This window comes from Macrotis lagotis, chromosome X (genome assembly GCF_037893015.1).
Source record: "Macrotis lagotis isolate mMagLag1 chromosome X, bilby.v1.9.chrom.fasta, whole genome shotgun sequence".
Taxonomy (NCBI): Eukaryota; Metazoa; Chordata; class Mammalia; order Peramelemorphia; family Peramelidae; genus Macrotis; species Macrotis lagotis.
The window spans coordinates 63844840-63871481 of NC_133666.1; the positions used below are offsets into that span (position 1 = coordinate 63844840).

Consider the following 26642-nt stretch of genomic DNA (forward strand, 5'->3'; position numbering starts at 1 on the left):
ACATTTTCTCCTAATTTTTCATTTTTTTTGGTTTGTGATCTTTGTTGTTGCCGTGAAATGCCAGGGCGTTTGAAACATATTGTGCCAATGAGCGTGAATCTAGCCCCACCTGTGTGCAAGGTGTCCGTAAAGCAGGATAACCAGAGAGTGCCTGACTGCTTTTGATTCCTTGAGTTTTATAAATAAATATTTTTCCTCTCAGTTGTGCTGAGGCAGTACCCAATACAGGGATTATTGATAGATTAGCAGTGAAGGCAAAAATGACCTCTCCCACTACTCTTCCTACTGTATATTTACAGTTACAAGGGATCCCACTGGGGAGATAGGGCAAAGTTGCAAAAGAACCCTGGTCTAGGAGGGAGGATGCCTTCAATCTAGTCCTGGTTCTTTCAATGGTTGTATAACTCTGAGTAAGTCACTCCAGACCCTCTGGGTCTCATCTATAAAAGAGGCTGAGGAGAGGAAGAGATGGCTGAAATAATATCTCATTGCTTTTAGTTCTTTGAACTGGGAGGAAAATGAAACCTCTATCTCACCTCCTCCCTCTTCTATCCTTACAAATAAAGTTCTTTTGGTGCCGTCATCTGGCAATTTCTTAGATGGCTCTGTCTTACTGTTCCCATTTCGTTCAGGTCAGTTGAGGGCATCAGCCGAGCCTGAGTTTTCTCTTTTGAAGGTTGCATTCACCATCTTACTCAGATGTGTTAGATTTCTGTGGCTTGCCTTGCCCTTTTTCTTTTTCCAACTTGACTTTCTCTGTAAGTTTATTTCTTGTTTTCTTACGCCTTTCCCGATTAAGGAAGGGTGTGGTCATCTCCATCTGTAGAAATGTCTTCAGGTAAACTGATTTGAGGGAAAATTCCTTCAGATAAATCTTGAAATTTTTTGACTAGTTTAGAGAGACGTCTCCTATTGAAGGGTGGTGTGTTTTTTCTGCTGGTCACTTCTAGGAGTCGGTCAGCAACAGCTGTATAGTCAAACTGAAGAAGTGGACTTGTGTCTTCAGAGGTCCCTTTCCTCTTCAACATTCCATCCCTCTCTTTCTGTTGGACCTATTGCCGATTTCTTTTTAATGACGCCGTTTTTAGAAGTCAACTCATCAGATTCTTCCTCCTCAGACAGTTCACTGTCACCATTAGTTTTCTGTTCCTCCATTAAATCTTCAGGGGCAAATGGGGATTGATCTCCAATGACTTCAAAGATTCCTCTAGCTATCGTTTGTACCAAGCTATGTGCCGGGTTTTTATTTACAACGCCGGCTTCTTAATGCTAGTCCGTCCTCTTACTCACCAGTCCAACGCATGGTGAGTCTTCGGGGTACCTCCGGCCCCCACTCTTTGATGGGGGAAGAACCAGACAGAGCGCCTGAGGTGGGTCATGAGTCTTTATTCTTCTGTGATCACATTCCCGCTCCCTCCCCACCTCTCAGCAGACCCTTTTATCCCCTCTGTCCTCCCTCCCATGAACTCTTACTCAATGAGGGGCCGAGTTCTGTAACATTCCCTTATAAGGTGATTATGTTTCCCCCTCTAAGCGACCGCCAAGCCTCTTCCCCCCGCCCCCAACAGCTATGGTCCTTAGTTTTAGCTGCAATCTTGTACAATGGATCAATAAACTTGAGATTTTGATCTGCCACAAGCTCTTTTGCTCCCACTTTTGCTAGTTCATCTAGGTAGATGTCAAGGAAATGAAATTTCAATCCATTAGGAGAATTACTCTCAGGGTGCAGAATTTCCTTCATCAAGACATCCAGAAAAAGCTTGATCCGGCTTTCATCCCAGCCATTTCTCTTCAGTACTTCAAAGGACTGTCTCAGGACCAAACGAATTAGCATATAATATTTGTCTAGATGTTGCTGATCTATTCCTTTCCATTCCCGATTCGTGGTTTTCCAAAAGGTCTGGATGAATAGGTGTTTTAGCACAAAGCATGTGCCAGGAACTGTGCTTGGCATGTATCTTCTCAAAATTCAATTGGTACTCAACTCAGAGCTGCTTTTTTCTACTTGAAAGTGAAGTGAGGGGACGGAGCCAAGATGGCGACATGAAGGGATCGAGTCTAAGGAGCTCTCTGATAAAAACTCATAAACTAAAGACTCTAAACTTTAGAGAGACAGAACCCACAGAGGGACCCAGTGAGGCAGTTCTCCTACTCAAGGTAACCTGGAAAAGAGCAGAAAGGCTCTGCTCCCCGGGACGGAGGGACGGCCCGCCAGAGCCAAAGAACTTCAGCCTCCAGGAGGCAGCCCCAGGGCGCTGGGAGCTGAGGCTCAGAGCAGCGGGGGAGTCTCCTGAGCTGCACCCCGAGGAGCACCGGCACAAAGAGGGGGAACAGAAGGGGACCTCTGCCAGAGCGAGCACCTGGAGCCCAGCCCTCAGGGCACACAGAGCAGCTTGGTCTTTCTGCAGCCCAAATCCAGGAAACAGAAGCAGGAGCCCCCAGGGCATGAGCCCATTGAGCTGAGGGAGGGGAGTGAAAAGAGAGAGACTGCAGAGCTCTGTCCTCTGCCTCCGGAACAGGACTCTGGGGCTCTGACCACATTCACATCCTGATCCCAGTCTGCCCCCCCCCACCTCGGCCCCGTGGCAGAGGGGGGCGCTTATGCTCATTCACAGACCAGGAGGGAGGACAGAGCCTCACACACTGAGACCCTTGTGGGGGTGTCCCAAAAGCTCAGGAAGCACCCCCAAAAACAGGCTTAGGGGCTTAGGCTGGGAAAATGAACAAGCAAAGAAATAAGAGGAAGACCATTGAGAAATATTTTGCAAATGAGCCCAAGAAGGATCAAAATACTCAGTCTGAAGATGAGGAAGCACAAGCTCCTGCATCTAAAGACTCCCAAGAAAAACAGAAATTGGGCTCAGGCTATGACAGAGCTCAAAAAAGACTCTGAAAATCAAATGAAGGGAGTTGGAAGAAAAACTGGGAAAAGAAAGGAGAGAGATGCAGGAAAAACATGAAAATGAAATCAGCAGCTTAGTCAAGGAAATCCAAAAAAATGCTGAAGAAAATAGCATGCTAAAAGCCAGCTTAGGTCAAATGCACAAAACAGTTGAAAAAGTTATTGAGGAGAAGAATGCTTTAAAAAGCAAAATTGGCCAGCTGGAAAAAGAGATAAGAAAACTCTCTGAGGAGAATAAATCCTTCAGACAAAGAAAGAATTCAGGGTGATTGAAGAATTTACCAGAAATAAGGAATCAATACTTCAAAACCAAGAAAATGTGAAATATCTCATTGGGGGAAAAAAAAAAAAACAACTGATATGGAAAACAGACTTAGGAAAGGTAATTTGAAAATTATTGGAATACCTGAAAGTCATGATCAGGAAAAGAGCCTTGACATCATTTTCAAAGAATTACTGCAGGAAAATTGCCCTGATATTCTAGAAGCAGAGGGCAAAATAGAAATGGAGAGAATCCACCGATCCCCCCGAGAAAGAGATCCCAAAAAAACAACCCCTAGGAATATTATAGCCAAGTTCCAGAGAAAATATTACAAGCAGCCAGAAGGACACAGTTCATATATCGTGGAGCTGCAGTCAGGATCACACAGGACTTAGCAGCAACTACATTGGAAGCTCGAAGGGCTTGGAATACAATATACCGGAAGGCAAAAGAGCTTGGAATGCAACCAAGAATGAACTACCCAGCAACGCTGAATGTCCTCTTCCAGCGAAAAAGGTGGACTTTCAATGAACCAGGGGAATTTCAGAGGTTCCTTTGGGAATGGCCAGAGCTGTACAGAAGGTTTGATCTTCAGAAACAGGACTCAGGTGAAGCATGGAGATTGGAGGAGAGGGGGGAAATATGAGGGACTTAATGAGTCAATAGGAAAAAATGGGAAATGGAAAGGGAGAAAGAAAAAGGAGAGGGGGAATAGTCCCAAGATGTTTCACATAATAAGATTTTTTTTTTTTATTACAATGAGCTATTGCAATGATATGGAAGGGGGGAGGCAAGGGGGAATGAGGGAACCTTTGCTCTCATCAGAGATGGCTAGGAGAGGAAACAGCAAATATACTCAATGGGGTATAGGCATCTGGAGTAAGAAGGAGGGGGGGGAGCAGGGGGAAGGGGTGGGGATGTGAATAAAGGAGGAGAGGATGGACCATGGGGGGGCAGTGGTCAGATATAACACTTTTTCTTTTTTACTTCTTGCAAGGGGCTGGGATTGGAAGGCCTGTCCAGGACCACAGGGCCAGGTGGATTCTGGGCCTAAGGGGTGGTATGGGGGCTCAGGGCCTCTTGGCCCCAGGACCAGGGATCTGTCTGCTGCGCCACTCAGCGACCCTACAGCAGAGTCAGAGGGAAAGGAGAGAGAAAGTATAGTACATGGTAGTGCAGAAAAAAGAAAGGAGGGAGTTGCGATCAGCAATGGCAACGGTGGAAAAATATGGAAGTAACTTTTGTGATGGACTTATCATAAAGAATGAGATCCAGTCACGACAGAGTTGATGGTATTGGAACAAAGACTGAAGCACATTTTTTGTTATTATTATTTGGGGGAGGGTGCAGGGCAAGTGGGGCTGGGTGGCCTGCCTGGGGCCACATAGCGGAATGATCTTTGTGGGTGTCTGGGGCCGGATTCGGACCCAGGTGCTCCTGGCTCAAGGGCCAATGCTCTGTCTGCCACCCGGCCACCCCTACTATTATTACTATTTTATTTTATTTTGGGTCTTTTTTTTTTCTTTCTTCTTTTTGGTTTTTGCAGGGCAGTGGGGATCGGGTGGCTTGCGTGTCACATGGCTGGGTGATTGTTGGGTTTACGAGGATGGATGTGGACTCGGGTGCTCGTGCCTCCAGGGCTGGTGCTGCTTCGTTCATTGCGCCACCTGGCCATACCTACAATTATTACTATAATTTTTTTTTTATTTCAATGTTTTTCTCTCCCCTTTACTTTCTCGCCCAAGCAAGTCTATCTATATTCATGGGGGGAGGGGTATTTTGTTTACTTGTAAACAAGTATATTTTATTGAGGAAAAAAAAACATTTAAAAGAAAAAAAGTGAAGTGATCATTCTCTGTGCAGGTAGTTCTGAGCCTCCCAAGTTGTTCATAACATGGATGAGTTGGGAAATGGTATCAGCTAATTCCTCCTGTAGGAGAGATTCATCTTGCATCCACATGCAATAAAAAAGTCCTTTCCATATTTTTAATAGCTCTTCTTGACTGAAACCACGTGTCACTCTGAGTTTTCACGCTAATGTACTGGCGCAGCTTCTTCGCAGCCCAGTCAGTCCCAAATCAGCTTCTCGTTGGCCTAGTGGAGCATCCTGCTCGGAGGACATTCAAGAAACCATGTTACAAGGTAGTCAAGGCAAATGGGGTTCAGTGGCTTGCCCAAGGCCACACAGCTAGGTATTTGTTAAGTGTCTGAGACCGGATTTGAACCCAGGTACTCCTGACTCCAGGGCCAGTGCTCTATCCACTGCGCCACCTAGCCGCCGCCACAAGTTTATTCTTGCATGTTGAGCATTGTTAAAGTTTTAGAGCTGGAAGATACCTTAAAAGTCTTTTTTCTGACTTCCTGAAATCCCCCACCCCAACCTTTTTTTGTCTGTTTGTTTTTAGGATAACCACTCTAAGGTCAAGAAAGTAATGGAAACTTTGAGCTGAACTTCAGTCGGGTCTCCTAGTAAGCAGTTTGTGTGAAAAGGACTTGGGGAGGGGCAGCTAGGTGATACAGTGGATAGAACACCGGCCCTGGAGTCAGGAGTGCCTGGGTTCAAATAATTGTCTAGCTGTGTGGCCTTGGGCAAGCCACGTAACCCCATTGCCTTGCAAAAACCTAAAAGAAACAAACAAACCAAAAAAAGGACTTGGGGAAGATAGATGCCACATGCTTTAGTAGCTTCTGTTTCTATAATGGCTATCATGGATCAGGCACGGTGTTAATACTTTAGAAATATGATCTTATTTGAGGTGGGTGCTTTTAGGATTCCTATTTTATAGTTGAGGAAACTGAGGCAAACACAAGTGAAATGACTTGTGAAAGGTCACACAGCTAGTAAACTTGTTTGACGGATGTTCGGCCTTGCTGACTCCAGGCCTCACACTCTATGTGCCTAACACTTTGATCTTGTCAGCATAAGCCATACCCAATCTGAACTAGCTGAGTGATATGACAAGTCAGAAGTTAGTCAGTCATCGAGGTTTTATTAACTGCTTCCTGCCCTAAGTGTTAGGGATACAAGAAAAGGCCAAAAGCAAACAAACAAAATTAAAGCCAGTCCCTGCTTTCCAGGGAGTCAGACAGCAGGTACATTACAAGGGGCACACACAGTACATACAGAGGGAATGAAAGTTAGTCTCCGAGGGAAGGGATTGGGGTGGGTAGGTGGGGCCAACGAGGGAGTGGGGGCCAGCATTTCTGATAGATGCAGTCTATTATAGTCTATTTGTCTACATAGTGAATAGACATTTATCGAGTTCACACTATGGCTGGCACCTTGCATAGAAAGGAGAAAAAGAAGAAAATTCCTCCCAGAACAGAAGCTTCCAGTTTAATGAGGAAGACAACACTGGAAAGGGCAGGGAGAGGCACCCCTCCCGCCAGGAGCTTGGTAGAAAAGTTGGGAAATTCCCAAGTAGTGCAACCAGGTGGGAAATGAGATGTTGGAGGAACTGCAAGGCAGTCAATATAATACAGCAGGATTATAGCCAGGGAGTGAGCTGTCAGAAGTCTGGAAAGGGAAGAAGATGACAGGTTGGGAAGACCGTTAAAAACCAACCAAAAGACTTTATATTATAGCAGTCTTCACAAGAAATGATGAAGATTTCAACTCAGCACACAGCTGAGTAGAGAAGGGAACACACACACACACACACACACACACACACACACACACCTGTGATGTTTCAAAGATTGAAATGAAAAGCTTGGCAGTGTGAGCAGCTGGGGATGACCTCTACTGTAATAGCAAAGTTTGGAAGGGGGGAAAGTTTACAGGGAATAACAAGAATGATGAGAGGCGTGGAATCCAGCAGTTGAAGAAACTAAAAATGTTTAGCTTGAAGGAGAGGTGATGGTAGTAAGGTAATACTCTGTGTTCTAATATCTGAAGGATTGCAAAGTAAGAATACTAGACTGAGTTCTGTGTCATCTTAATGGGGCAGAACCTCCTCACAATTAGGGAATGAACATATACATTCAGGAAATGAAAAAATACTCTGAATCATTAATTATTACAGAAAGGCAAATTAAAGCTTCTCTGAGGTACCACCTCACACCTCTCAGATTGGCCAGTATGGCCAGGAAGGTTAATGATCATGGTTGGAAGGGATGTGGGAAATCTGGGACACTATTGCACTGTTGGTGGAGCTGTGAACTCATCCAGCCCTTCTGGAGAGCTATTTGGAACTATGCCCAAAGGGTAACAAAAATGTGCATACCCTTTGACGCAGCAATACCACTACTGGGAAATGAAAATCAGGAAAAAATGGTCATATAGTTGCTGAAATATTGAAGGCAACACTTTTTGTGCAAACAAGAAACTGAAAACAGAAGTGGTTGTTCATTGAGGAATGAGCAAAAAAGAAATGATATACGAATGGGCTCATAAGGATCAAATTTAATGGTGTTTTCTTGGTCTTCATCTTTTTGATCTCTCTGTAACCTCTGACACTGTAGTCCTTTTTGCTCTCTCCAGGTTGTCCTCCTATCTGATCATACCTTTCAATCTGCTTTGATAGATCTTTAAGCTGGTCGCTCCCACTAACAGAGGTAGTCCCCTGGGGTGCTGTCCTGGATATTTTTCTTTTTCCTCTCTACAGCCTTGCTTGGTGATCTTAGAGTTCCCATGGATCCAGTTATAATCTCTAATCAAATAATTCTGAGATCTACGGCCCTATTTCTCTCCAGTCCTGAAAAACCAACTGCCTCACTGATGCCTCAAACTGGATGTGCCATAGACATCTCTCACTCAGTATGTCCAAAACAGAACTCATTATCATTCCCTCAAACCAGAGGTCTCTGAATAAGTGGTTAACAACCAGGTCTGGGAGAGGGAATGTACCTTCAACATATTTTAACAGTTTATTCTATATATTAACTATGATGAATATACAATAACTGTAATAGTTAATAACTAAATGCATATATTGTCTATCACAATCTACAAAATAATACATCAAGCATATATATCTGATTTCTAGCATCTGCGCTTACACTGAACACTTAATCATTGAGAACTGGCTTGATCCATATTCACCATGCTTCTGCCTCAGACTTCCCTTCTTCTGAACTTTTTTTGCTCTGGCCTCCTGAATTTCCCAAATCCTTTCAAGACTCAGTTCAAACCCTACCATCTGTAGGAGACCTTTCCTAGTCGCCTCCACTTCCGTCCCTTCTATTGACAGTGCCTCCTCTCTGAAATCATTTTCCATTTATACTTTGTGTTAGATTTCCAAATCGGTGTGTGTTCTTATCCTTTTAATTCCTTTGGTTACAATCTGGGACATCTAGGCTGGAGGACTGGTGAAAGATCAACTCCGCCATATTTGTATTTGATTATCTGCATGATTTTTCTTTCACTGGAATTAGGTTTCCTTGAAGGGAAGCACTTCAGAAATTTTTGTTGAATTCAATGTGCATCCTCACATAGGGAAAACTAGTCAGCCAATGTGGACTTAATGGTTCTATCCCTTAAACCTGTTGCCTGCCCCCCCCCCCCACACACACACACAAAGGGGAGAATCTGGGAATGCTCATGGACCGTTAAGCTCTGCATTGTCAGCAATGGGATATGGCAATCCCAAAAGCTAATACAATCCTGGAATGGATTGATTTAGTGTCCAGGATTGAGTAAGCGGGGGCCCACAGAGGGTGGCACACATCCTTAAAAAGTCACCAGGATGGTTAGAAGACTGGCAAGAAAGCACTTTGAAGGAATCTGGCTCATTTAGAGGAGATGAGTTGGGGGAGATGCACAGCGATGTTTGAGTATTTTAAGGGTTACCATGGCAAAGAGAGTTGAGCCTTGTTTCTTTGACCCCAGGGAACAGAATTAGGAGCAATGGGTGGCAGCTGCAGAGTCTAATTGACATTTGGAGCTTACCAAAACTTCCCAACAATTATAATTATTCCAAAGTGTAATGGGATGCTTTTGGAGTTTTCACAAAGACGCTGGATGACTGCTTGTTGGGTACATGGTACAGAGAAGTCTTGTTTGAGGACGGATTAGACTAGATGAGAGGTTCATTTTTTTTTTTTTTTGGTGAGACAATGGGGCTAAGCAACTTGCCCGAGAGCATACAGTTAGTAAGTATCAAGTGTCTGAGGCCCGATTTGAACTTAGGTCCTCATAGGTCAGTGGTCATAACCTGGGGTCCAAGGACCCCTAATTAGTCTGTGGACAGATTTCAGGAGTGTCTCCCAAGCTTGGAAAAAAAATCACATCTTTATTTTCACCGACTATGATCCTGAGAAGGACTCTATCCATAGACTTGGTTGCATTTCCCCTGACACCAAAAAGGACCAGAAAGCTGGAATAGATGCTCCCTCAGGTCCCTTCTTGTTTCTTACCACCATCACAGGCAACTTTCATAACCTTCAGTTGATATAGGTAACAGAAAACTCATGAGATGGAAGATGATTTTTCTATTTCATTGGTTCCTTCAAACAAGTCTGTGAACTGTACTACAGAACTTGGGGGAGAAAATGGCCCTAGAGTCAGGAGGACCTGAGTTCAAATCCAGTCTCAGACACTTTTAAGTTGAATTGATTTGGTCATGTAAGGTACCCAGTGATTACACAATGCAAATGACTTCTTTCCCAATTAAACTGACCAGTCTGACTAAAGACATCTATAGCCAGCCCAGCGTCTGGCACAGAGATGCTATACTAAGTTTCTTTTTGAATGAATGAATGATCATTTTACTTGGAGTTCCTGGTTTAAAAAGTCAATCTGGTAATTGTGCAAACACTGGTATTTACTTATATTGTCAATATGGCTAAAACCTCTCTGAGAACTCTTGTACTTTTGTTGCTTAGCAAGATTATTGATCCATAGTATTAGCAGTATCCTTTCTACTCTGGTTCCCCTCCCTCAGACAAAAGAGAAACAACTTTATCCAGCCCCTAGACCTGGCTGCCTAAATGCCATATCATCCAAGCGAGCAAAGCAGAATCTTGAGGCAAACTGCATTACACTTCATTACTTAACCTGTTGACCTTTATGAATTTGGCCACAATAAAGAATTAAGTTAACATGTGCTAATGTCCAACATTGAGTTTGTTCTAAGAAGGAACAAATGGAATTAGGCAAACATGGGTTGACCTTCAGAATTTGATCTTAACAAAGAGCAAACAAAATTAGATCAACATTGTGTGTTTATTAGATTCTCTAAGCCTGTGGGTTATGCAAGTTTGAGTCCCAGTTAGGAATCGGGCCCAAAAAGGAATTTTTGGAGAAGCATACCTCTGTGCTTGTCCATCAAGGGAGTGACCCTCAATTCAGGATGTGCCTCATGTAATGTTTGTTAGGGGCAAAGAGTTTGTTAGGGGATGGGAGTGAGAGGCGCCAACAGGAGTGCCCCCTCCCAACTCCGGACCTTTGTGCCTTAACAGTTATGCATGGGAATCTTGCCCCTCCGGGACTTTGCCACCATGCTGTGACTGTTGATACAATAGGGCAATTCATATGTACTGCAAGCAAACAAAATTGACATTTGTATTTAGACGACATTGTCACACCCTAGCTTTGGGTGTTGTGCTCCTTGAAAGGTACAAGTGTGCCCTACAAGTCCAGTGTACATGGATAATAGATGGACAAGGAGGAGGGCAAGGCTGATCTTAGAAATAGGCAATGTGCTTTGTTCTACAGGTGATAAAAATAATTCCCCTGACCAAACATATCTCATGACTTGTACATGCTTTTTATCCTAAGCTACAGCATTGGAGGCAGCATTATACAGTAGAAAGAACCTTGGAGGTGAAGTCAGAAACCTTGGATTTGAACTCTGCCTCTCCTACTTACTAGGTATATGGCCTGCCTCAGTTTCCTCCTCTATGAAAGGAGGATCTTAGAGCATATGATTTCTCAAGTCCTTTCTCTAAGTCTTATGAATATACATATTAAATTCTATGTGCTGACTGGGAACAAAGAGGAACTGCTTCATTTATTAATTGCCAGGGGTCCAACACTGTATTAAGAGCTTTGGGGACTAGAGAAGAAAGCCCTGCCATAGCCTCTGCTTTGAAAGAACGCTTTGGGGAGTCATATGAAGATTTCATTGCACTCTAATATTTGGGCACTGCAAAGGAAAACATGAAAAGGAGGGGAGAGACAAGTTTACATTCACTGCATTCAAGAATCACTCATTCTGTCAGAGAAAACCTCGTTTATTTGAACTCCACACCGCAAATTCCAAATATCACATTGTGCTGATTGCATTGCAACACGAAAAACTGGTAAGGGTGATTCACTTTCTAAGTCATTCTGTGGATATTCTTAAACGTTTTATTCACAATCAACAATAAAAAGCAACATGATTTCACAACCCGAAAAGCTGTCAAAAAGAGACTTTCTCAATGGTCTATCCTGAATAATTTTGCAGCTAAACGAAAGATAAATTTTTAAAGCGAAAATAGTCGCTATTCAACTACTCTTTTATGTTTGATTAAAAGAGAGAAATTAGCAAAAACAACAGCAATGAAAAACAACTTCATATAAACTGACATGTGAAAGAAAACTGGCGGAACAATCATGCACGTTGAACTCTATGGTGTTTCTGAGCGATCACCACCCTTCTATGAATCTTATCTCCATTTTGAAGTTTGACCTGTCGTTTTTATTTTTTAGCAAACACACTCAGTTAACGTTGCTAATCACTGAATTCTCGAGTATTTTTGAGGAGCCGTTACCCACTGTTGGTGGCAGGTGGTGCTTTGAAACTGACGCCACGGTTTCTATCAATGGGACAAATACTGGATTTTTTTCAACGTGTGAGTTGTGTTTATGAAAAGACCCTAAACATGTCTTGTTGTCAGATCTCATCCATAATGAAATATAAGGAAAATCCAATTTGTATGTCCTAGCAGATGGTCAGTGAAGAACTCTATTTTCATAAAGAAGGTAACATACTGTGATCAGAGCAAAATGTCATGTTGGAATTTCAACGGATTCTTACTTTAGCTCTTCAGATGTTCACTCGAAAGCTGCTAATAATACTGTCAGGGTTTGAGAAACATGTTTAATAAAACCTCCTTTGGGGTCTGACTGGAGGACAGAAAAATGGGTGTGTTCTTAAAGACCGTTAAGTCATGGTATCATAGATTCAGACCTGGAAAGGATTTTAGAGGACATGGAGTCCAACCTCTTCATTTTATAACTAAGGAATCTGAGGCCTAGACAGATTAGATGACTTTCCCAAGGTCGCATAAGTAGTTAAGTGGCAGCTCTAGAATTTGAACCCAGGTCAACAGTCCTTCCTCTATTTTATTTCATACCATAATTTGTTCTGTGTTGACCATTTTCATTGAGAAGACTGAAAAGTGTTTTACTGGATGGGGCTCTATACGAATCAACTAAGACAACACTTTTAGATGACTGCCATGTGTAATTCTTGCTTGGAAAATGAAGAAACTCCAAATTGAGTTTTGAATCATATTCCAAGTCCAATATGACTTGACTATTTAGAAGTTATCTCCAGCCTTTTGTCTCGCATCTTTGCCAGTGGCACCATGGGTCACCAGCAGCTGTGCTGGAGCCACCCTCGTAAATTTGGCCAGGGGTCTTGGTCGTGCCGCGTCTGTTCCAACCGCCACGACCAAATGATAATAATAATAACCCCTACCTCCCAAATTTCTTGTGAGAGGATCAAGTGATGTAATACTTGCAGAGTATTGTGAAAACCTGAAATGTCTAGAAGTGGTGGCTCTTATTAGAAGTTCCAGAAGACTAAGGGAGGCCAAATTGGTTATTTGTTGGTTTGTCGGGATGTCTTTATGCTATATTGGAAAGGAGAAGCGTAAAGAAGGGATGGGGGGATTCATGGATGATATGGGTGACAATGAGAAAGTAGGGGAGCACAACTCATTTTGCCTGTTTGCTATAGTAAATGAACTTTAAACTGATCAGGATGAGCTTCTGCCATGTGGATGTTTTCTATGAGAGGTTTACAAAAAAGGAAATTTCTCTAGCCCAGGGGAATCTGATATACGATCTTTATATAGAGATGGAGTAGATATGATTTCAAACAACGGGATGTCTCTAGTAAGAGGTAAGAGAGAGGCCTGTAGGGCCAGTCATAGTTAGAATACCAGGTCTTAGGCAAAGACCCTTTACGCAGATATTTCATTAATTGGGACTGCGTTAAGATTATAATTTGAATTTAGTGTGAATGGTATTCCCTGGAAGTACTAACCAGATGAAACAGCCATTTTAGATCACAGGACTTTTAATTTTCTCTTATGTCAGATAACAGTATGGTCAACAGAAAGAAATGCTACTGGGTAAATGTTCTTGGAGCCAAGGAAGCCAATGGGCAAAGGATATCAGGTGACAGGGATGGACAGCTTCTCAATATGGCTGAGGTTGGACCCTTCTGACTTGATTTCCGCAAAATGACATTTGGATGATATCGCACCAGGATGAATAAATCTGGCCTAAGACATTTGACTTACCCATGTGACCTCTGCCTGGACACTGACAATAGATCAAATAGCCAGAAATGGGTTAGGTGTCTGGCTCTGATACCTGCTATTAGCTACATGGTAAGTTAAGAATTAGGTATGGCAGCTAGGTGCTATAGTGGATAAAGCACTGGCCTTGCAGTCAGGAGTACCTGGCTTCAAATCCAGTCTTAGAAACTTAATAATTACATAGCTGTGTGGCCTTGGAGAAGCCACGTAACCCCATCTGCATTGCAAAAAAACCCTAAAAAATGATAGGAATTAGATTTCCTTACTTTTTGTATTAGAGGGGATATTTAGGTAAGAAGAATGGGAAGTTCATAGGATAATTACAGTTTCAAATTCTAGTTTCAGAAAACGAGTGTGTTAAATAAGTATGCCAGGAAAAGGAAAATTTGGGAATATTTAGAAAAATTCATTTTTGGTTAAGGATTTTGTGTTCTTGTTGTAATAAGAGCAATGGTTAAAACTGTTTTATTTTAAGCAAGGTGCTAGGTACTCGTAGAACAAAGACGACTGTTGAATATGTGTATGGATGAAACTCCCAATGAGAATGATCACATTGACTCAAGCTTGTGAGTTTGCTCATGTAGTAAAACACTAAAGGAAATTTGCGTGTTAAAAGTGACCTATATGTGTCAATATGGCAACAAGTAACATGTAAATTGTAGTAAGTGCCAGAAACTCCGTGTTTTGTGATGGAAACATGTGTTTTGATCTGAATAAGATGTTAAGCAGTTGCTCCACCAGAAGACAAGGTCTCATGGAGTCTGAGCTGGAGAGGACTTCTTGAAACAATTTCAGAAGGTACTGAAGGACATTGGATGCCTCCAAGTAAAAAGGGAAGAGAGGAGAGACATTAGACTAGTAGTCTTCACTATCTCTCACCTATGTGTACATTGTTTATCTGTAACTTCCCCTTGACTCTGTAAGTATGACACCCCTACTTATGCCCTTCTCCTTATGGAAAGGAGTAGGGGAGTCAGGGTGAAAATATTCTCCATGGAGAGAGAAAGAGAGAAATCATTGGCTGGCATTATTATATCTACATGAGTCCTATCTTGGATTTAGACAACAGGTTTTTAGAAAAAGTGGGAGGTGAGTCTAGCTGGCAGAAGTCAATGCCCAGTCTTTTTATGTGGCTGTTGGAATTACCATAGTTCACAGGACTTAGAGAATTGGCCATGGGGACCCCTGGGTCTGGCTTAGATTCTCAGTCCCTTGTCAGAGGTGCACAGTGGCACAGGATTCTGATCCAGAGGAGAGACCCATCAGTGGAATGTCACTGAGTCAGTTCATGGTGACTATTGTTTATAAGTGACTGGCCAGGATATTTGCCTGAGCAATAGCAAATGTCTGGACGTGTCCAGAAGCGGGGTACATGTATTCAGGACTATAAAACTTAAGAGATAGCTGACCTCAGACTCATGTGTGATTAATGATGGTACCTGGATCAAGGGCCTACTACTTGGGCACAGGATGGGAGCTGGGGCTATGGAAACCCAGTTTATGTCCTGAATAGGATAAAAAGACTTCAAGCTGTAGTGAAAAAGCTACCTCAAATCTGGTCTCAGACACTTAACAATTACCTAGCTGTGTGGCCTTGGGCAAGCCACTTAACCCCATTTGCCTTCCAAAAAACATAAAAAAAAAGAAATTGAGGTTTAAATGTCCATTTTTTAAGTTCAAGAAACTGAGACTCACAGGAATTCCATTTACAACAAGGAGAATCTGAGGCTCAGAGGAAATCAATTTTGATGATGGAGAAATTGAGGTTCAAAGAAATTCCATTTTAATTTTTTTTGTCAATACAATTTTTATTTTAAACAAGAAGAGAGTCAGGGAATGAGGTATTGTTCTTTACATTTTACAGAGGAGATGTAGAAAATTGAGGCCCCAGGATGCAAAGTGACTCTTCTCCCATCTCGGAAGTTAGTGCCAGAAGGCTCTTCAGTCTGATCCCATTCTACAGAGACAACCACTGAGTCCAAAATCCGGCTTCCCTCCACTGAGAGTCCCAGCTCTCCTCCAACTCACAGATCCGAGAGTGGTGGAGCAGCCCCTGCCTTGAACCCAGGTCTCCAGATAGCCTAGGCACCCCAGTCCTAACTCGGGTGCATTGTGTCACACTCTGTCCGGAGAGTGCCTCCTAGCCTTCACCCATGGTAAAGCCTGGTCCCTCCTAGCCTGCACATAGTCTAGGCCAGCTTCCAGGCAGGGAAGCTGAGGTGGGATTGGTTGCCGTGTAGTTGCACCTGGCTGGCCCTTGGTAGATGAGAGGGGAGGGGGTGGGTGGAGTGAAGGGGACCCCTCCCCCTTCCTCAGGTTGGCCCTAGGGAGGAGGCACCAAGGGAAAAGTCTGTTAGTCCATGATGGTGACTGTGGGCTGTTAGAGTTGGGAGGCTTGAGAGTAGCAGACTTAGGGGGGGACCCCAGGGACCCAGCTGGGAGGAGGGGACTCTGAAGCAACTGTACTGGGTGGAAAGGAGCTTGGGGGACTGTGAGGGATGGGAGGGGGTGGGAGAGGAAGGAACTTGGGGGGGCAGGTCCAAGGAGAGAAAACAGTGGGAAGAACTAGTAGGGGGACAAAACTAAGAAGAGAAAAGGGGGGCAGGACTGGGGGGCAAAAGAAGATGGGGTGAACTGAGGTGGAGAGAACAGTGGACTACAGGGGAGAGAAGGGAAAGGATGCAGGGTGGGGCAGAGTAAGGGGGGACAGGAGAAGAGAAGACAGTTGAGGGGGAAGGGACACTGAGAGTCGGGGGGAAGGAGACAGGAGAGGGGAAGAGAGACCAAGGGGAGGGGACCCTGAGGAGAGGATGCTAGAGGGGTAGACTGGACTTTCTTTTATTCTCCCTTGATACTCTTCTACATGTTTCTTCCATTCCTTTTTTTTAAAAGATTTTATTTATTCATTAGTGACCCTACTGAAAAAACTGAGGGAGACTAAATTTAAGTGACTTGACCAGGATCACACAGCTAGTAAATGTCTAGTAAGGTCCCCTTTTAATTCAAGTTTTCAGTCCTCTGGGCCCTGCACTGCACCTACCACAACATTGAGGAGAGGTTGGAGGGGCTAACTTTGCCCAGTAGGAGGGGACCTGAGGGAAGGGTGAGGGTGATTGTGCCCAGGAGGGTGGCTTGAAGTGGTGGTGGGGGCTAATTATATGCTTATTATAGCTCTTATTAGTTTCTTAATAAACCTGAGGGAGACTAAAGTTAAGTGACTTGACCAGGATCACACCACTAGTAAATGTCTAGTAAGGCTTCCCTTAAATTGAAGTTTTCAGTCCTCTGGGCCCTGCACTGTGTCCACCACAAAATCAAGGCTTGAGAGTTTGAAGGGGCTAATTTTGCCCAGTAGGAGGGGACCTGAGAAAGGGGTAGGTGTGATTGTTCCCAGGAGGGTGGCCTGAAGTGGTGGGGTGCTGATTTTAGGCTTATTATAGCTCTTATTCCTGACAAATCTTTATAAACCTGAGGGAAACTAAAGTTAAGTGACTTGTCCAGGACCACACAGTTAATGAATGTTTAGTAAGGCCCACTTTAAATTCAAATTTCAGGCCTCTGTGTGCTTCACTGAATCCACTGAACTTCAAGGTTTCAGGAGAGGTTGAAGGGGCTAACTTTGCCTAGCAAGGGGGTCTCAGGAGGGCTTGGGGCTAACTTTGACCAGAAGGTAGGCCTGAGAAGGGTTTGAGGGGAGCTGAATCTCCCATGCAGAATGTCTGTTGAAGGCTTGGGGAGGTGACTTTATCCAGCAGGAGGACTGTAGCAAGGGTTGGGGCATGGGGCTTTTGCCCAGCAGGGTGGCCTATGCTGGTGGGAAGCTTGAAGAGAACTTGGAGCAGCTAGGAGCCAAGGAGGAGGACCTGAGATACGTGTGGGGGTCTGATTTTTTTCAGGAGAATATCTGATGAGGTCTTGGGGCGGCCTAACATTCACCAAAAAGAGACTTAAGGAAAAGTTGGAGGGTCTACCTCTGCCTCATAAGGACAGCTGAGGAAGGCTTGGGGTTGTTAGCTTTGCTGAGCAGGACACGAGGGATGGGTGGCACCAACTTCTCTAAGCAGCGGGGCTTGAGGAAACATTGGGGAGGGTCAATTTCTCCAACAGGATGTCTGAGGAGGGATGGGGTGGTGACTTCATCCAGTAGAAGATCTCAGGAGAGCATAACAGGATGAGCAGAGGAAGGCTCAGGAGGGGGAATTTGCCCAGCAGGACGGTCTGAAATGGTGTTGGGGGCACTAATTTTATCCAACAATTGGCTTGAGGAGAGGTTGGAGGGTCTAACTTTCCCCAGTAGGAGGACCTGAAGGAGGTGTGGGGGTGATTGTGCACAGGAGGGTGGCCTGAGGTGGTGGTGGGGCTAATTTTAGGCTTATTATAGCTCTTTTTAGTGACCTTACTTAATAAACCTGAGGGAGACTAAAGTTAAGTGACTTGACGAGGATCCCACAGCTAGTAAATGTCTAGTAAGGCCTGCTTTAAATTCAAGTTTTCACGACTCTGGGTGCTGCACTGAATCCACCATAACATCAAAGTTTGAGAAGAGGTTGGAGGGGCTAACTCTGTGTAGCAACGGGGGTCTAAGGGGATAGCTTTGTCAAGAAAGGCTGCCTGAAGAAGGGATTGAGGGGGTCTGAATTTTCCCAAAAGAATGTCTAATGAAGGCTTGGGGAGGTGACTTTATCCAGCAATAGGACTGTAACAATGGTTGGGGGGGGCTTTGCCCAGCAGCATGGCCTATGATGGTGGGAAGCTTGAAGAGAACTTGGAACTAGGAGCCCGGCTCTTCTCCAAATCACATCCCTGAGAGTGCAGCAGGCCCTGCCTTGAACCCAGGTCTCCAGACAGCCTAGGCACCCCAGTCCCAACTCGGGTGCATTGTGTCACACTCTGTGGCCGGAGAACACCTCCTAGCCTTCACCCATGGTAAACCTGGGTTCCTCCTGGCCTGCGCATACTCTAGGCCAGCTTCCAGGCAGGGATGCTGAGGTGGGATTGGTTGCCATGTAGCTGCACCTGGCTGGCCCTCAGTAGATGAGGGGGAGGGGGTGGGTGGAGTGAAGGGGACCCCTCCCCCTTCCTCAGGTTGGCCCTAGGGAGGAGGCACCAAGGGAAAAGTCTGTTAGTCCATGATGGTGACTGTGGGCTGTCAGAGTTGGGGGGCTTGAGAGGAGCAGACTGAGGGCAGGGGACCCCAGGAACCCACCTGGGAGGAAGGGACTCTGAAGCAACTGTACTAGGAGGAAAGGAGCTTGGGGGACTGTGAGGCATGAGAGTGGGTGGGAGAGGAGGGAGCTTGGGGGGGGGCAGGTCCAAGGAGAGGAAGCAATGGGAAGAACTAGTGGGGGGACAAAACTAAGGAGAAAATGGGGAGAGGATTGAGGGGAAAAGAAGACGGGGGAACTGAGGTAGAGAGAACAGTGGACTACAGGGTAGAGAAGGGAAAGGATGCAGGGTAGGGGAGGGTAAGGGGGACAGGAGAAGAGAAGACAGTTGAGGGGGAAGGGACACTGAGAGTCGGGGTGGGGGAAGGAGACAGGAGAGGGGAAGAGAGCCCAAGGGGAGGGGACCCTGAGGAGAGGATGCTAGAGGGGCAGACTGGACTCTCCTTTATTCTCCCATTCCTTTTTTAAAAAAGATTTTATTTATTCATTCGTGACCCTACTTAATAAACTGAGGGAGACTATTGTTAAGTGACTTGACCAGGATCACACAGCTAGTAAATGTCAAGTAAGGCCCACTTTTATTTCTAATTTTCAGGCCTCTGGTCCCTGCACCAGGGCTCTGGGCCATTGGTTGGGCCTGTTCTGAGGTGGGACCCTCATTGCTAGGAGACAGCTCACGGAATTCCAGGCTGCTAGGTGAAGTCTGATTTGTTGGAGGCACAGTGTAGCCAGTGGTCAATCCCTATTCATAAGCACTAGAACACAGTTCCTTCCTCTTTTGCTCTAGATCCCTCTCAGAATCCCTTTTCCTCCCTACTTCCTACATGCAGATATGACTCCACCTGGTCTCTACCTGACCTCAAGACCATGGCTTGGCCAGAGATATTTCCCAAATGTGTTCACATCCACTTCATGGTATACTTCCTCATGTTTACCAGCTGCACCTTGTATCATAGTTCCTGGAAGACCTTCATTAATGTGAAAATGAACATTTACAGGTATGAAGAAATCAACGTGACATTCCCCAATGGTACGTCTATTTATCTAAATACCAAGCAAGCCATCCTAGTTTGGGGTACAATAGGCAATGCTTTCTTCCTTTACTATATACATTGGGACTTTACATCATTGCAATAATTGGACAATGGATCAGTCTAAGATGGGCCATGGATCTTGGTATGTGTTTCTCAGCCATAATGAACATCTGCTTTGATACCCTAACCAAATTGCCCTTGTTTTTCAATAAACAATTTTACTTTTTTATGTGGCCACTCAACGGCTTGCTTGAAGCCAGTGGATGGCCATGCCTTGTGGCCGTTGTAGAGACTGGTTTTGACATAATTGGTGATGGCTTTATTTTTGGCCTCTGGAGTGCCTCTTTAGGCAACCTCTTGGGAGCACGTATAGCCCCTCTACTAATACAGTACAACTATAAATATACCTTCTGGGTAACAGCTGCCATGGAATTTACTGCAGGGTTAATCATCCTCTTCACCCTTTGGTTGTCACCAAAAGACCGTGTTCTCAGAGACCAGAACAATATGAATGATGTCCAAGAACGAGAATAAGCACATGAAAATCATCATATAGAATTCCCTGAAGAAGATGCTGTGATCGAACTAAATGACTTTCTTGAGAATGGGAATGGAGAAATAGAATTGCTTGACTACTGTGACTTTCATGATTTAGGTGGGGATAAAGATTACATGTATCCTCCACCAACACTTTTTTTTGGTGCTACTAGCTTAATGGACATTTTTCATCCTCTCCTCTTTGTGTCCCATAAGTAGGCAAAGAATTTATTGTTCCTGTGGCTCCCTTTTTATCTAAACACCAGTTACGGATCTGGGGACGTTCCTCTCTGCAAGGATTCTGTTTGGTATAATCTTCAACGAATTCTAACTGGCACCTTTCAAGGCTACCTCTAAAATCTAGGTCAGAAAACATTTGTACTAACCATGTGTACACTAATGATCATGGCGTCACTAATTGGATATAACCACGGACCTAGAAACAAAGTCTTCAGTGCAATGCTAATGTTAGTCACAGGGCTTTTAATTGGTAATCCAAGAGAGGTAATGGTGTCAGCCATTTACAATCAGGCCAGTATCCACGAACAAATGCAAGGACGTAAAGAGGCCCTGGCTGTTGTTGCAAGCATTGTGAATAGAACCATCAGCACGGGCACCGCAGTACACCAATATTTAATATCTCTGATCCACAACCAACTAGGATGGATGGGTCCTTATTACTATTTCTGGGTGTTCATGACAGTCTCTACAGTTTTCTTACTTTCCCTGTTACTAATAGTGAGGGAAATAAGAGATTTTGTTCGAAAAAGACCAAGCCATCCACTGAGAGAATAACCAGTTCCCCTTACAGAGAGGCTTCCCAGAACACCAGGGAAAAGGAACATCCATTAAAATGTCATTTAGTTTAATTCATCAATTGGGACTGGGGGTAGGGTGGAGTTTCAGGGGTTTTAGAGAGGTGTATCTGGGTATAAAAAGTGAATGAACACCAGCAGTGCCACTCCCCTTGAGAAACAGACAGATCAACAACCAAGCTGGGACATGACACCCATACACATTTCAAGGTCATACTGAATGTTGCCATGCCTTTGGGTTAAATTTACAGTCTTTGCTTGAATTTGTGCACCACTTCATACTTGGATTCCTAAGTGTAGTTCTTCACCTAGTCTCTGACTATTCTATATTTGTGCAAAGGCATGATGAAAAAATCAAAACCACAATGTGCATTAGTTGTCTGCTTTAGTAATAATACCAATAAAACATGTTATTACTGTTTGTCAAGGTTTTTGGTATTGGTGGCAACGAATTAAAGGAATAATCTATAAGGTACATCAGTTTGGTTAGGGTTTCCCTTGAACTCTACCCCCCCCCCCCAATGATATTATCCTATCTCAATTATCAGGGGAAAAATCATATTTCATGTTTAAAATCTGAGTAACTTATCCATCTGGGCTTCATTCTTTCTTTTAGGTTTTTGCAAGGCAAATGGGGTTAAGTGGCTTACCCAAGGCCACACAGCTAGGTAATTATTAAGTGTCTGACACCGGATTTGAACCCAGGTACTCCTGACTCCAGGGCCAGAGCTTTATCCACTGCGCCACCTAGCCACCCCTGGCCTTCATTCTTAATACCAGTATTTCCATTCAACATTTCCAGCTCCTGCAAGCATTTATTAGCCATCCTTCTCAAAGGACAAAGATGGAAGATCATTCACTATGATGACAGTGACTAAAGTAGGCAGTGACCCAAATGGAGGTCAGTAGGTGGACCTGAAGGAGGAGTGGAGGTGATTTTGCCAAGGAGGGTGGCCTGATTGGGTGGTGGGGGATAATTTTAGGCTTGTTATAGCTCTTATTACTGATGCTTATTTATAAACCTGAGGGAAACTAAAGTTAAGTGACTTGACCAGGATCACACAGCTAGTAAATGTCTTGCACGGCCTCCTTTAAATTCAAGTTTCAGTCCTCTGGGACCTGCACTGAATCCACTGAACATCAAGGCTTCAGGAGAGGCTGGAGGGGCTAACTTTGCCTACCAACAGCGTCTCAGGAAGGCTTGTGGCTTATATCACCCAGAAGATAGGCTTGAGAAGTGATTGAGGGGGGCTGAATTTTCCCCACAGAATGTCTGATGAAGGCTTGGGGAGGTGACTTTATCCAGAAGGAGGACTGTAGCGAGGGTTGGGGGGTGGCTTTTTCCCAACAGGTTGGCCTATGATGGTGGGAAGCTTGAAGAGAACTTGGAGCAGAGAATGTCTGATGAGAGCTTGGGGGGGGGGGCTAACATTCACCACAAAGAGACTTAAGGAAAAGTTGGAGGGGCTAACTCTGCCTTGCAAGGACACCCAATGAAGGTTTGGGAGATTAGCTTTGCTCAGCAGGACCTGAGGGATGGGTGGCACTAAATTTACTCAGCAGGAGGGCCCTGAGGAGGCATTGGGGAAGCTGAATGTCCTCACCAGAATGTCTGATAAAGGATTGCGGAGGTGACTTTAACCAGCAGGAAGACTGTGGTGGAGATTGTGTGGGGTGTCTTTGTTTAGCAGGGTGGGCTAAGATGGTGAGAAGCTTGAAGAGAACTTGGAGAGGGAAAGGGCCCAATGGGAGGAACTGAGGTAGGGGTGGGGGAGCTGATTTCCCCAAGAAAAGAGGCATTGAGGAAGCTGAATTTTTCTATTTTTCTATTTTTTTATTAAAGAGATTATTTATTTTGAGTTTTACAATTTTGTTGTAAGTGCACTAGCTGTGAGACTCAGATTCTGCTAGTTGCATATGGACTTCCTATGAGAATCAGTTTCTTGGTCCTTGAAATGGAATTTCTTTAAATCTCAAATTCTCCATCATTTAAATGGACTTCCTGTGAGCCTCATATTCTCCTTGTTGTAAATGGTCTTCCTATGAGCCTCAGTTTCTAGATCTTTGAAATGCAATTTCTTTGAACCTCAATTTCTCTATCTTTTAAATGGACTTCTGGCAAGCTTCAGATAATCCTTGTTGTAAAAGGACTTTCTCTGAGCCTCAGTTTCTTGATCTTCTAAACGAACTTTATCTGTGCCTCAGTTTCTTGATATTTAAAATGGACCTTCTGTGAGCCTCATGTTCTCCATGTTGTAAATGGACTTCATGTGAGCCTCAGTTTCTTGATCTATTCATGGGAATTTCTTTGAAGCTCAATTTTTCTGAATTATCAGATAAAAGACACAATCCTACAAGCAGCCAGAAAGAAACAATTTAAATATCAATGAGCCACAGTAAGCATTACACAGAAACTGGCTGCATCAGCATTAAGGGATCAAAGGGCCTAGAATGACATATTTCGAAGAGAAAGGGAGCTTGGAATGCAGTCAAGAATCCGCTATCCGGCAAAGCTGAGCCTTTTCTTCCAGGGAAAAAGATGGACATTTAACAAAATGGAAGAATTCCAAAAATTCCTGATGAAAAGATCAGAGCAAAATAGAAAATTTGGACATTAAACAGGAGGTTCCAGAGACACATGAAAAGGTAAACAAATAAAAAAGTTTTTTGTAAAAGTAAAATGCTGCTATCCAATAAGTTGAAACTGGATATATCCCAGAATGGGGGAAAAGATTCTCATAAATCTTGAGAATTGTAACTGTAACAGAGAGAATATACCTAGCTAGAAGTGATGGACATTCATGACCTATCCATGAGACTGCTATCCAATGGGATGTAACTGACTTTAACCCCACTTGGGTGAAAAACGCTAATAACTTTCAAGAATTTTAACTCTGTTATATAAAATGTACTTAGCTAGAACTGACAGATATTCAGAATTTTCTATGACTCAGGTAGAATGATGTAAAAAAACTACCTCCTTAAAAAAGGGGACATTAAGGAGATTGGAGAAGGGAGGGGATTGAATGGGGTAAATCTCATTACAGTAAGAGGTACAAAATACCTACGGTAATAGAGGGGAAGAAGGGAGGAGATAAGAAACATCTGAATCTTCTCATCAGACATGGCATAAAACCAACTTACACATAATTACTTAACTTAAAAAACATTTAACCATTCAAGTATTAAAAGGGGAAAAGGGGAGGAGGGATGGAGAAAGGGAGGGGGAGTGGGGAAAAGGGGGAACTAACAACAGGAAGGGAAGGGGAAAGGGAAAAAGGGAAAGGGGAAAGAAGTGGAGGGGATAATATAAGGCAAACACATTGAAGGGGCTGGTATTCAGAAACAAAATACTGGGGAATTGGGATAAAGGCAGGAAAGGGGGGAAAATACAAACAGAGGGAAGATAGCATGGAGGGCAATATAGAATTAGTAATCATAACTTTGAATGTGAATGGGATGAACTCTCCCTTAAAACGTAAGCGAATAGCAAATTGGATTAAAAAGCAAAATCCTACAATATGCTGCTTACAAGAAACTCCTTCGAAGCAGAGAGATACATAAAGAGTAAAGGCTACTCCTGCTTTTTTCACTTCAGCTGAAGCAAAACAGCTGAAGTGAAAAAAGCAGGAGTAGCAATCCTTATCTCAGACAAAGTGGCAGGAAAAATAGATAGCTTTAAAAGACATAAGGAAGGAAACTTTATCCTCCTAAAAGGTAGCATAGACAATAAAGTTATTTCAATACTGAATATAAATGCACCCAATGGGACAGCATGCAAATTCTTAGAGGAGAAGCTGAAAGAACTACAGGAAAACACAGACAGCAAAACTCTACTAGTGGGAGACCTCAACCTCCTGCTCTCAGATCTAGATGAATCGAATCATAAAATAAACAAGAAAGAAGTTAAGGAGGTAAATAGATTGTTAGAAAAACTAGATATGTTAGACTTATGAAGGAAATTGAATGGGGATAGAAAGGAATATACCTTTTTCACTGCAGTACATGGAACTTATACAAAAATTGACCATGTACTAGGACATAAAAACCTAATGATCAACTGCAAAAAGGCAGAAATAGTGAATACATCTTTCTCAGATCACAATGCAATAAAAGTCATATGCAATATTGGGTCAACAAGATATAGACCCAGAACCAATTGGAAACTGAATAACCATGTTTTAAAGAATGAGTGGACCAAAAAACAAATTACAGAAAGTATTAACCATTTTATCCTAGATAGTGACAATAATGAAACAAAATACCAAAACCTATGGGATTCACTCAAAGAGGCTCTCAGGGGATATATTATAGCTTTAAAGGCTTACATGAAAAAATCAGAAAAAGAAGAAATTAAAAATCCCCAAATGGATACCAAATTAGAAATTTGAAAATCAAAGGAGAAATTAATAAAAGCAAAAGCAAAAAACTATTGAATTATTAAATAAAGCCAAAAGTTGGTATTATGAAAAAAACAATAAAATTGATAAACCTCTGGTCAATTTGATTAAAAAAAAAGAAAGAAGAAAACCAAATTGCTAGTATCATAAAAGAAAAAGGGGAACTCACCACCAAAGAGAAGGAAATAAAAGTGATAATTTGAAATTATTTTGCCAACTCTATGCCAATAAATTTGATAATCTAAAGTGAAATGGATGAATATTTACATAAATATAAGTTGCCCAGGTTAAATGAAGCGCAATTAAATACCCAAATAACCCTATCACAGAAAAAGAAATTCAACAAGCCATCAATGAATTCCCTAAGAAAATATCTCCAGGGCCTAATGGATTCACAAGTGAACAATTGGTTTCAATTCTATATAAACTCTTCAGAAAAATAGGGAAAGATGGAACTCTGCCTAACTCTTTCTATGAAATCAATATGGTGCTGTTACCTAAACCATCAGGAGTTAAAACAGAGAAAGAAAATTATAGACCTAGCGTCCTGATGAATATGGATTCAAAAATCTTAAATATAGTCTTAGCAAAATGATTACAATTTATCACTGGGATAATACATCATGATCAAGTAGGATTTATCCCAGGAATGCAGGGTTGGTTCAATATTAGGAAAACTGTTTGTATACTCGATTATATCAACAACAAACCTATAAGAAATTATATGATCATATCAATAGATGCCAAAAAAGCTTTTGACAAAATACAGCATCCATTCCTACTAAAAACACTAGAGGGTGTAGGAATAAATGGATTGTTTCTTAGAATAATTCGCAGTATCTATTTGAAACCATCAATAAGCATTATATTCAATGGGGAAAGGCTAGAGACATTCCCAATAAGATCAGGGATGAAACAAGGGTGCCCATTATCACCACTACTATTCAATATCGTATTAGAAATGTTAGCTTCAGCAATAAGAGAAGAAAAAGTAATTGAAGGAATTAGAATTGGGAAGGAAGACACAAAACTCTCACTCTTTGTAGATGAC

The 26642-nt window shown here is 43.0% G+C and overlaps 1 protein-coding gene across 1 annotated transcript in view; it reads right to left on the minus strand.

The window, feature by feature from the left end:
* Nucleotides 1–666: 666 nt before the first annotated feature.
* Nucleotides 667–26642, minus strand: part of LOC141498691 (ribosomal RNA processing protein 1 homolog B-like) — a 29559-nt gene continuing 3583 nt past the window's right edge. The window contains 6 exon segments of the mRNA XM_074201851.1: nt 667–802; nt 804–1050; nt 1052–1232; nt 1573–1920; nt 5040–5176; nt 5178–5218. Of these exon segments, the coding sequence (XP_074057952.1) occupies nt 692–802; nt 804–1050; nt 1052–1232; nt 1573–1920; nt 5040–5176; nt 5178–5218 (1065 nt within the window). The 3' untranslated portion in view covers nt 667–691.